Source organism: Mytilus edulis, chromosome 7 (genome assembly GCF_963676685.1).
Source record: "Mytilus edulis chromosome 7, xbMytEdul2.2, whole genome shotgun sequence".
Classification (NCBI taxonomy): Eukaryota; Metazoa; Mollusca; class Bivalvia; order Mytilida; family Mytilidae; genus Mytilus; species Mytilus edulis.
The window spans coordinates 70,731,510-70,744,171 of NC_092350.1; the positions used below are offsets into that span (position 1 = coordinate 70,731,510).

The 12,662-nt window shown below is 32.1% G+C and overlaps 1 protein-coding gene across 2 annotated transcripts in view; it reads right to left on the minus strand.

The window, feature by feature from the left end:
- The window catches only part of LOC139482117 (phosphatidylinositol 4-phosphate 3-kinase C2 domain-containing subunit alpha-like), a 66,173-nt gene that overhangs the window by 24,639 nt on the left and 28,872 nt on the right, over positions 1 to 12,662 (minus strand). The window contains exons 18-24 of one of the 2 annotated variants that reach the window (XM_071265789.1): positions 11,705 to 11,785; positions 9,718 to 9,732; positions 7,077 to 7,265; positions 6,316 to 6,409; positions 5,722 to 5,816; positions 1,284 to 1,458; positions 170 to 277 (exon numbers count right to left, since the gene is read on the minus strand). In XM_071265789.1, the coding sequence (XP_071121890.1) occupies positions 170 to 277; positions 1,284 to 1,458; positions 5,722 to 5,816; positions 6,316 to 6,409; positions 7,077 to 7,265; positions 9,718 to 9,732; positions 11,705 to 11,785 (757 nt within the window). The remainder of the gene's footprint in view (positions 1 to 169; positions 278 to 1,283; positions 1,459 to 5,721; positions 5,817 to 6,315; positions 6,410 to 7,076; positions 7,266 to 9,717; positions 9,733 to 11,704; positions 11,786 to 12,662) is intronic. The other variant, XM_071265790.1, reaches the window with a different exon arrangement.

Sequence of the window (12,662 nt, forward strand, 5' to 3'; positions counted from 1 at the left end):
GAGATATGAAGATTTGTTCACCCTCGAAAAATCATATTTCCCCCGGGCAGAGCATTTGTGAGATATAAATATTCTTGGGTTAACAAATCTCCATATCTCCCTCAGACACGGGAAATAAATGTATAATATTCTATTAGTAAATGCAACTCCCATGTTCTCCAATACTTACTTTCAGATCAAGACCACAAACTGATATACCAGGGTTGTAAGGCATCAAAACATCTCCTTTGTCATGGAATAACTCATATACAGTTTGTAATTCTCTTTTTAGTGTATTCTGAAATAAAAATTAAAAACTTAGGAAATATCTTATACGGTATCAAATACCTAGTAGTAAATTGTATATGTAATATAATCAATGACAATCCTGCTTTGTCAGCAATCCATGATAATTGATATCAGTCACAGTTGCAAAGGCTTTATCAAACCCCTAATATGTAAACGTCATTTATTATAGACTTTGTACACAGCTACTTTTGCATATAGGTACTATTTCTGTACTAAAATTTGTAGTACAATGTACTGGAAATCTACTTTTAAAATTCAGTACTATTTTGTTATTCTAAAATTATTGTAATATTTAGGTACCTGTATGTTACAGTTCTTTATTTGTACTTGAAATTTAGGTACTACAGATTTTTGGTTACTACCGTTACATTTTCAGCATTTTGAAAGTTTTTCTATTTCAAATCTCTTAAAGTTATGATTTTCAAACATGGAATATTGTATTATTTCTGAACCAAAATATTTAGTACAAATCAAGTACTGTAAATTACAAGTACCTAAATATTACATTAGTTTTAAAGTAAAGAAATAGTACTAAATATTAAAAGTAAATTTCCAGTACTGCATTTTTTTAGTACAGAAATAGTACCTATGCAAAAGTAGCTGTGTAGTAAATAGAGATGAATTGCATATGTAATACAGTCAATGTCATTCTGTTGTATCAGCTACCAGCAATGATATCAACCCTAAACCAATATAATCCCTCGAGAAAGGTTCTTGGGTTTACATTGGTTTCTCGGGTTGATACAGATGTGAAATTGAAAAAGCTATACGATATACTCTAATATGTAATCAGTATCAGTCATGGTTAAAAAGGCTTTATCAAACCCCTAATAACATATTCTGTTATGTGACATGAAAAACATTGAGGCACAAAATATTTGTCATGTATATAATAAAGAGTAAATTCTATGGCCTTTAAATTTTCAATATCACACACCATATCGTCCCTGAACTTATATAATATAATCCCTTGTGCACACAAGGGATTTACTTACATCTTTGTCTTTAGATACTTGGACTTTTTCTGACGTTTGTGTCAGACATTTGACCATTTCTTCCTGTTTTTTAAACTCTTGATACAGAGCATCTCCAGCCACACTGACCAGTGCCACAAACATTAACTCGTATCGTCTTTTATACCCCTGGTCTTGAGCCGCACCTTTTAACAACCTATAAGTATTGAATGATATATCAATGCACCTGCAATCCAGTGGTTGTCATAGGTTGTAAATCATTTCAAATTAAGGGAAATATCTTCTTTATGCAAAGCTTATGTCTGATTCCTTGTCTGGATTTTTCTAAGCCAAGGGTCCTTTTTACTTTGATTTAGTCCGGTTTTACACTTTGGATTTTCAAATATTATTGCCTTGGTCATCACTGAGGAGACATTATCTGATGAAATGCACAGTTGGTGCTGTAAAATTGATCTCTACCATATTTGTGGGTCTCATTGGGTTCTAAGCGTGATGCGGGATTGCTGATTTTTTGTAAGCGTGACACGTGAAAGTCAAATTATTGTGCCGTGAAAACAGGAAATGAAGTCTAGCGGGACACGGGAAATTACAAACAAGTGAAACTGCGAGCTACTGCTCACTGATGATACCCCCGCCGTAAGTGGATAATATTAATAGTGTAAAAATATGGAAGTGTTCGGTAAACAGGAAGTTGTCGAGTGATGAATTTGAAAACGCATCACACTGTATAGCTGACTTATAAAAATCCTGAAACCAAATTTCAGAAATCCTTGTATTGTAGTTCCTGAGAAAAATGTGACGAAAATTTTTAACTTGGTTATCATGTGTAAAATCATACAAGTGTTCGGTAAACAGGAAGTTGTCGAGTGATGAATCTGAAAACGCATCACACGGTATACCTGACTTATATAAATCCTGAAACCAAATTTCAGAAATCCTTGTATTGTAGTTCCTGAGAAAAATGTGACGAAAATTTTCAACTTGGCTATCATGTGTAAAATCATACAAGTGTTCGGTAAACAGGAAGTTGTCGAGTGATGAATCTGAAAACGCATCACACGGTATAGCTGACTTATATAAATCCTGAAACCAAATTTCAGAAATTCTTGTATTGTAGTTCCTGAGAAAAATGTGACGAAAATTTTCAACTTGGCTATCATGTGTAAAATCACACAAGTGTTCGGTAAACAGGAAGTTGTCAAGTGATGAATCTGAAAACGCATCACACGGTATGGCTGACATATATAAATGTTGATACCAAATTACAGAAAGGGTGGATGTGTAGTTCCTGAGAAAAATGTGACGAAAGTTTCATGGGACGGACGGACTGATGGACGGACTGACGGACGGACGGACTGACAGACAGAGGTAAAACAGTATACCCCCCCTTTTTTAAAGCAGGGGTATTTTAAAGGGGGGGTATAAAAAATGATACTTGCTTACATATATATAGTGTAAGCGGGATACAGGAATCTGACAAAACAGTAAGCGGGATCCGGGATCAGAAACCCCCTTTGAGACCCCCATATTTGTTTTTTTTGTTAAGGAAGTTTGTTATCCTGTTTGGGGATTTTTCTAAGATTTTCGGAATCCTCTAATTTTATCCATTTGAATGCCAAAATTTGCCCATTGACCCTCATTTTTTTGGTTTTATCTTTTACATGTATAAAGATAAGCCATCTGTCAAAGTCTTAAAAAATTTAATTATTTTTTTTATAGTTTTTGAGATCTTAAACTTGTCAATCATAAAGCTATGAAAAGACAAGAGAGAATATTTTCCAGTCAAAATTTAAATGGCTAATATCTCGTAAACAATCACAGTGACCTATACAATTGTTTGCTCTTTTGATTCCTTTATGAATCCCCCATCAATATAAACTAGTGTTTTGAAAAGCTAATTATTTTGAAACTGAGAAGAGAACTCCCTTAATTTATTGTACATGTAGCTTAAATAAAGCTGTTTGTTTTCTCTGTTCAATTTCTTCACATTTTGTCATTCAGTAAAATATTAGTTTATAATATGCATTAAGTGTTATGCTCAATATTGAACCCTGTACCATAAGATGATTTTTTTTATATATATCTATGACCTTAAGGGAGTTCGCTTTTCAATTTCAAATAATAAACTTTTCAAAACACTAGTTTATATAGATAGGGGATTAATAAAGGAATCAAAAGAGCAAAACAAATATAAAGGTCACCGTGCTTGTTTTCGAGATATTAGCCATTGAAATTCTGGCGGGAAGATATTCTCTCTTGACTTTTCATAGCTTTATCATTGACAAGTTTAAGTCTTCAAAAACTATTAAAAAGTAATTAAAATTTTATAAGACTTTAACAGACAGCTTATCATTATACATGTAAAAGAATTATAAAAAGAAAAATGGGGGTCACAGGGCAAATTTTGTTAAGGCCTTCAAATGGATAAAACCAGAGGATTCCGAAAATCTTACCAAAATTCCAAAACATGACAAGCGAGCTTCTTTAAGGCCTCATGGATAGTTGTCCTATTGGCAATAATAACACATTTCCTTACTTTTTTTTATGAAAACCAAATACTGTGAAAGTACTTTTATTCGTGGGGTACCAATTTCGTGGTTTTCGTGGATGACTTTACCCACGAATTTAAGTGTCCAACGAAATAAAACAACCATTGTCTAAATCAAGACATGGAAAGATCCCCATCAGTAGGTTTCACTACTGAAATGATATAGAGAATATATTGAATAACGCCAAATCTGAAAATACTTTAAAAGGAGTCACAGAACTACAACTGCATGCAGGATTATACCCATTTAATCTTTAATAAGCTAAACTACAACTTTTGATCTTTTAATTCTCTTAAACAAATATTTTTGATCGATGAAAGTCAGATTTCCTGTATTGATATGCTAGTATGATAAAGTGTTCATTTTATATCCTCATAGTTCTCGTACATATGAGAAATTATAATTTCATGCTGGGCTTGATTTTGCTGAGAATTATTTGACAATTCAAGAAACATTTATAGCATTTGTTTATGTTACTGTTTTCTTTAGGTGACATGTTTATGGCCTATTTAACACCTTTGATGGTCTTTAATCTATTGATCACTTTATCATGGGTTAATGAGTGTTATCACTACGATTGTAAATCGGGTCAATGTTTACTTTGCAATTTCCTCAATCCTGACTATTTGTAACCTTCGTTTCTTAAGGCTTTAATTTTAATTTTTTTTTAGAAAGAAAACTAAAATCCATGAATTTAACAAGAGGCTGTCACAACGACAGCAAACCGGATTTATTAATATTTATTTGTGTCCTGGCAATATCACAAGAACCATTACTGATGAATGGTGAAAGTGAAAATCGTCAATATCAAATTTGACCTCCATTTTGTCATCAGTATCAACATATTAAAATTTGAAAAGCTTAGATTGAATGGTTCATGAGTAAATGCAACGTGAATGGAAACGCCATTTTACAATCTTTCAAGAACCATAACGCCTGAACGGTAAAAGTCAAAATCGTCATTATTTAACTTGACCTCTATTTTGTCATCAGTAACAACATATAAAAATTTCAAAAGCTTTGGTGGAATGGTTTATGAGAAAATGCACGGACACGACTGGAAACACCATTTTTCAATCTTTCAAGAACCATAACTCCTGAACGGTGAAAGTCAAAATCGTCATTATTTAACTTGACCTCTATTTTGTCATCAGTTACAACATATTAAAATTTGGGAAGCTTTGGTAGAACAGTTCATGCGTAAATGCACGGACACAACTGGAAACTCCATTTTTCAATCTTTCAAGAACCATAACTCCTGAACGGTAAAGGTCAAAATCGTCATTATTGAACTTGACCTCCATTTTGTCATCAGTAACAACATATTAAAATTTGGGAAGCTTTGGTAGAACAGTTCATGCGTAAATGCACGGACACGACTGAAAACTCCATTTTGTTTAAATTAACAGTATCAAATAATAAATACCAGTGCCATATTCAGTTTCCAACTAATGAATTGAACATTAAATGACTCTTATCAAAGAAAATTTGAAGCTGGTTTTACTAACTCATAAACAATGGGAAGCATTCGTTCGTTCAGATTTGTTTCAAGCTTGTTCATTTATAGGTATAGGTTTTCTCCATTTTGACCTTAAGTCTACCTTTAAGTTACTGAGGCTCCCGCAGGGTCAAAAACGACCTGCGACATCTGGGCTTTTTAGAGGCAACTTCCGACCTGAGGGCCTTCTAAAAACGACCTGCGACCTGTAAAATTCGGAAAAAACGACCTTCGACCTGTAAAATTCAGAAAAAACGACCTCCTACCGACTTCCGTCATCTGTGTTGGGAAATACGACCTGCGACCTGTACATTTCCCTTAAAAACGATCTCTCGACGAATTTAAAAGCCACCTTGCGACCTGGGAGGGGTACCCTGTGGGAGCCTTGTTACTTGCAATTTTCTATTCTTACCAAAACAACTGATGAGCAAATCGGATACTTTTACAAGCTTGTTCCAGCAACAGTTTAGCTAATGCCGATCCATGGTAACTTTCAAACTTCAATGCCTGAAAAGAATAATAATTTCTTTTATCTCTCACTATATTTAATTTTAAGCCAATAGCATATCATTTTTGTCTTCATATATGACTGTTTTTTGAAGGTCCCACCCAAAACTTATATGAAAGTCTTCAACCTAATAAAAGTTATTCACCATGAAATTTTGTTTCATAGTCATGATTGATTTCATTGAAACTATTCACTTGCTTAGTGAAAAGACATTATTCATGAAAAAAAGTATAAATATTAGTATGTAAGGCTGTCCTTGGTTCATGTTTGTCATATTTGTTTTTTCGTAATAAATTCTTTTATAAATTAGGCTATTTGTTTTCTCCTTTCAATAGTTTCCCATTTCATGTCTGGGCCTATTATAGCAGACTATACAGTGAGGTTTTATTCTCATTGTTGAAGGTTGTTTGGTGACTGATAATTTCTTACATCCACTTTTTTTTACATCCACATCTCCTTCTTTTGATAGGTATAAAAAAATCAAGTACAATTTCATACCTGTATAAGCTGAGGAAGAAAATCAATGAGTTCATCAGTAGGCATATCTTGCAAGCATCTACATGCAAACTCCCTCACGTGTGTGTCTGAATATCTGTAAACAAAGAGATATGAGTCAAAAATTCATCTTACTGTGAAATTGATCAGTTATGTTAATTTCATGCATCTTGACAATTAAACTTAGTTGTTGAATAGTAATTTTCATGACATCCTTATATCATCTCATTTATTCACAATATGTTCATGTGATCTAAAATGTAACTGGCAACTCTAAATTCAGCACCTATAAAATCTTGATAACCGAAAATTCTAATACCTATTTATTAATTTATGTAAAGCCAGTCAAGGTTGTTAAACACTTCCATCATCAACATCAATGAGACAGCATCTAATCAACATAAAAAAAAACTTGATATTAAGAGGTCAATATTTAGAATGAAACATTATCATTTTGTCAAATTTAAAAATGTATTTCATAACATTTTTTTTTCAAAAAAATGTAAAATAACAAAAATCCCATACTCTGAGGAAAATTCTAAAGGGAAAGTCCCTTATCAAATGGCAAAATCAAAAGATCAAATACATCAAACGAATGGATAACAACTGTCATATTCCTGACACAGTTGTTAATGTCTGTGTTGGTCTCTTGTGAATAGTTGTCTAATTGACAATCACACTACGTCTTCTTTTTTATATTGGTACAGGAATTTTCTTATGTAGAAAGTTTTAATTTATTACATAACAGTACACTTAAAACATACTGAGGAAGTAGTAGTTCCAATGACTGCATGGGATCTAACTTCTTCCATAGTCCTAACAAATCATAGATTTCTGATAAATGTGAAAAATCCCAGTTTATCTGTCCCTGTAGTATCCATGGTAACAGATTTGAATAGTCATATAAATAATGTCTATATTGCCACAATATTCCTAATTCATCTGCCTGGCACCTGTAAATACATAATTAACATAATAGTAAATATCAGACATAAATACTTCCTAATGAGTTTGTTTGTTTTATTTTGTGTATTTGAATGTATTTACAATGTCTTCTTTGGGTTCATTTATTTTTGTGGGTAATAATTTTCATGGATTGAAGAAAAATTGTATATTTGTAATTATTTGATATTGTTGATTTGTCGATGTCTACATATTGTGGATTTCATTTGTTTTAGTGGGTATTAATCCTAGTTGATTGAGGAAAACTTGCATTTTCATTGATATTTGTTATCATGGTTTTGCCAATCTCTGTATATAAAGCCGATAGAAAATGTAATTCATTGAACATTTGAATTTGTGGTTCACCTGTACCAACGAAACCCACAAAAATTGGTATCAAATGAATAATAATGAATCTACAGTACTTAGTCTATGGTAAATATTTACAAACTAATCATTGGCTCTAAAACTCTCTACAAAAACATTATTATTGAGTTGTCTGCCACTTTGTCATTCTAGAGAATGATACATTATTGGAAATGGTTTTAGATGAAGATAATAATTGTGATTTAAAACTTTTTTTCTGTTATTGTATTCCATAAGGACAATTGATCCTTTGCTGTTTAAAACCACAACAGTAGTTTTGTTAAATATTGACTTAACATACTGTGGATTCATTAATATTCTTTGGATACCAATTTTCGTGGAATTCGTGGGTACCGGGAAACCACGAATTTAAATATTCAACGAATAACATATTTTCAATAGCTATATATAGGCTTTGTATAAAGAGATAAGCAAAACCACGAAATCAAATATCCACGAATATACAAGTTTTCAGCAATCCACGAAAATTGGTACCCACGAAAATAAATGAATCCACAGTATAAATACTAAAGTCTAAACCATAAGAACATATCATATAACTAGGCAGCAAGATCAGATAAAAGCAAAAGTGAGTACAATATAAGACAGCCCTTCAGATTCCTGAGAATAACATAATAGATGGGGGATAGGAGGGGTCCTGATCCCGAAATCCCGGTTTTAAAAACACGAAATTCCGAAATCCCGGGCTTAAAAACACTCAAATCCCTAGGTCCCGAAATTCAGAAAAAGAATTCCCGAATCCCGAAAGGGTCAAAACCGAAATCCTGAGCATAAAAACACTCGATCCCAGAGTCCTGATAAAGGTCCTATCCCCCTCATAATAGAACTGAGCCTTTTAATATTACCATTGTTTATTCTTCTAAAATAAACTTGTAAGTAAAATGTACCAACCATTTAATCTCATTTTTTTTTTTAGAAAAAGCCACTAAAAATAATGGCCACATGTCCTAGAATTTTGTATATATTGTATATGAAAGGTGAAGATTTAAACTATATATATTAAAGTGTTGTATTGATAAGTTGAAGCCCATTTTGACAAATTAGACAAGCAAAGAATTTCAGTTAGAAAAATGTAAAATTTCCATTCAAGATGTAATAGAACATCACACATTTTCTTCCATTTAGAATGAAATTCAAAACAGTGTGGCTGTGGCCATTCATTGACACATTAAATTCACCCATTGACTGGGACAATTTAGGTAAACGTTTGCATGTAACGACCACTGCTCACTATGTACTTTTTAAAGACACTTAAACTATGGGGTCACCAAAGGTTCTCAACACCTTAATAAAGTAATTCGAAAAATTAATCAGAAATAACACGATGTTTTGATTTATATCAATTATATAAATCAAAACATAAAGGTTATTCCTGATTAATTTTTCGAATTATTTTATAATTAAAGGCGTTAAGAAACCTTTGGTGACCCCACAGTTTAAATGTCTATCGTAGGTACGTCGTGAACAGTGGTCGTTACAGACAAACGTTCACGTAAATTTTCCCAGTCAAAGGATGAATTTAATGTGTCAATCAATGGCCAAAGCCACACTGTTTTGAATTTCATTTTATACTTGTCAACTTTTCTCATTTGAAATTTTATATAATCAAATACATGTAATTTGTGTTTTTTCTATTTTTTCCTACCCCTGATCAAAATAATATGCCTTTTAGATTATGAATGCATATCCTAGCTAATGATGATAGAAACAAGCAAGTATATTATTTACTATGTAGTAGTAAATATATCTGAATTATCAGAAACTTACAGAGCCTTAGAGAATAATGATAGCAACTTTTATGAACTAAGCAACGAGCCTTAGAGAATAATGATAGCAACTTTTGTGAACTAAGTAACACACTCTCCATAAACTTTCCTGCAGATCATATTCATTTTGTTTACACTCAAAATAGTTCAGAGGTCTTATATTGTAGAGGAGTAAATACATTCTTCAGCAGGAAGTAAATTCAAGTCCTTACAATGCAATCACAAGTCAGATATACAATCAGTAGTACTAATACATGTATCAAGAAAATTCCAATTGGAAAAAACAATTTCTTACCAGGAAAAGTCTCACCTTTCAATTATAAATCTAGTAAATTGGAAAAAATAGTTATACTATTGATCTATATTTTGTTCATTTGTCAAATGTTTTGCAGATTATAACTTAAGGATGTTCGCTTGTCATGTTTTGGATTTTATGTCGGATTTTCAAAATCCTCTGGTTTTATCAATTTGAATGCCTTAAAAAAATTTGCCCATTGACCCCCATTTTTCTTTTTATAAATCTTTTACATGCATAATTATAAGCCATTTGTTAAAGTCTTATAAAATCTTTTTTATTTTTTAATAGTTTTTGAGATCTTTAACTTGTCAATGATGAAGCTATGAAAAATCAAGAGAGAACATTTTCCCGCCAAATTTCAATGGCATATATCTCGAAAACAAGCACATTGACCTCTACATTTTTTTTTTTTTTTTATTCCTTAAATAATCCCCTATCAATATATGCTATTGGTATGGAAAGTTATTTATTTTGAAACTGAGTAGCGAACTTCCTTAACATTATAAGTTTTTTCTTTAAATAACTGCGTCTTATCTGATTTACACATCCTTATCGCTATTTGTCAGCCATTACTTGACATCACAAAGGTTCCTGTAAATTTTGACACCACAATAGAAAATAACTGAGGCCACAATATTAATGGACAAAGGATTGTTATATGACGTCAATAGTTCAAAGGCCGCAGATTCTCATGTCTAAAGATGCAAATTTCGAAATTGTGACTAAGTCTATTGATAACTTTGATGTGTGTTTCAAGATGCATTTGCAATAGCATCCAATAAACACCTACTAATGAAATCCCTCTGCAAATACCAAAGTCACCAAAAAACCATTTTGGTCTTTTGTGGATAGTTGTCTCATTGGCAATCATACCACATCTTCTTTTTTATATTTGACCTGTAATTGTTTACTTTTTACACATTGTGACTTGTTGTCTCATTGGCACTCATACTATTGATTCATTTATTTTCGTGGGTACCAATTTTCGTGGGTTGAGGAAAACTTAAATGTTTGTTGATATTTAATTTCGTGGTTTGGCCGAAGTATGCATACAAGCCTATGGAAAATGTTGTTTTCATTGAACATTTTATTTCGTGGTTCACCTGTTCCCACGAAATTCACGAAAAATTGGTATCCAATAATGAATCCACAGTATCTACTGTGGATTCATTATTATTCGTTGGATACCAATTTTCGTGGATTTCGTGGGCACAGTCTAACCACGAAATTAAATATTCAACGAATGATAATTTTTCTATAGGTTTGTATGTAGACTTCAGCAAAACCACGAAATTAAATATCCACGAATATGCAAGTTTTTCTTAATCAACGAAAATTGGTACCCACGAAAATAAATGAATCCACAGTATTTGATTACAACTGTGAATAATTTTTTTGTTTAGAGAAGCATTTTCGGTATTCAAATTAAATATTAAAATTTGGATGTTAAGGCCAAGTTTGTATCTCTATTATGGATAGAAAAAATTTGTAAGGGTTCCACGGAACCCAGTGTCTCGCCTACTTTTGCTGTTAATTGCAGACTCAACAAAAATGAGGAAAAACATCAATAAAAATTTCCCTCTCGATACTGTCTTTTGATTGAAAGAAGCTTCCAAGTTTGGTAAAAAATCCAGGATAGTTTATGATTTACACATCCTTATCGCTATTTGTCAGCCATTACTTGACATCACAAAGGTTCCTGTAAATTTTGACACCACAATAGAAAACAACTGAGGCCACAATATTAATGGACAAAGGATTGTTATATGACGTCAATAGTTCAAAGGCCGCAGATTCTCATGTCTAAAGATGCAAATTTCGAAATTGTGACAAAGTCTATTGATAACTTTGATGTGTGTTTCAAGATGCATTTGCAATAGCATCCAATAAACACCTACTAATGAAATCCCTCTGCAAATACCAAAGTCACCAAAAAACCACGACATTGCAATAATGTTACGAATCAGTTAATCAGAAACTTTTACAGTCTATTACTTACGATGAAATACAATCCTTCTCCATCACAGCTTTAATAACTTCTTGGATTTCTGGTAATAATGAATTAAAACTTTTCTTTTGTCTACAAAAAAAATAGTGATAAAATTCTAATAACAAAAACTATATTAATCTTTTAATTGTCTTGCATATATTTTGAATTGAAATCTTAATTTCTGTGTCACAGCTATCTGCCGCATGTCTTTTTTTTATTTACAGTTATCCACTTATTTTGACAGCATGATATATATTTTAAATATTTTTCTTCTTGTCAAAGTCGAGAAATCAATGGAAACAAGAATGTGTACACAGTACACAGATGCCCCACTCGCATAATTTATCATGTTCTATGTTCAGTGGACCGTGAAAATGGGACAAAATCTCTAATTTGGCATTAAAATTAAAAATTTCATATCATAGGGAACATGTTTACTAAGTTTCAAGTTGATTGGACTTCAACTTCATCAAAAACTACCTCGACCAAAATCTTTAACCTGAAGCGGGACAGATGGACCAACAGACACACAACATAATGCCCATAAATGTGGCATAAAAACAAAAATTCTATTCATTTTTTAATTGTTTTGCAGATATTTTGAATCAAAATCTTAGTTCCGGTGTCACTGATATCTGCCCCATGTCTCTTTTTGTTTACTGTAATCCAACTTTTCGGCAGCACGATTTATATTTAAAATATTTTTCCTCTTGTCCAAGTCGAGAAATTAAATCAATGGAAAAAATTACTTTGTCTGTAGTAGATTGACTTTTATTACCACTAAAATTGATAACATAAAATGTCTATTCAAAATAACTCTGTCATATCTTTTTAAGGTGGTACCCAACACCTTCACTAAAATTAATATGGCTCGTTTAATTTTCATAAAATTTTCACACAGTATTAACTTTGACACTTTGAAAAAAATCTCAAAATCTCAAAAGATTTGAACCAACCATTTTATCAG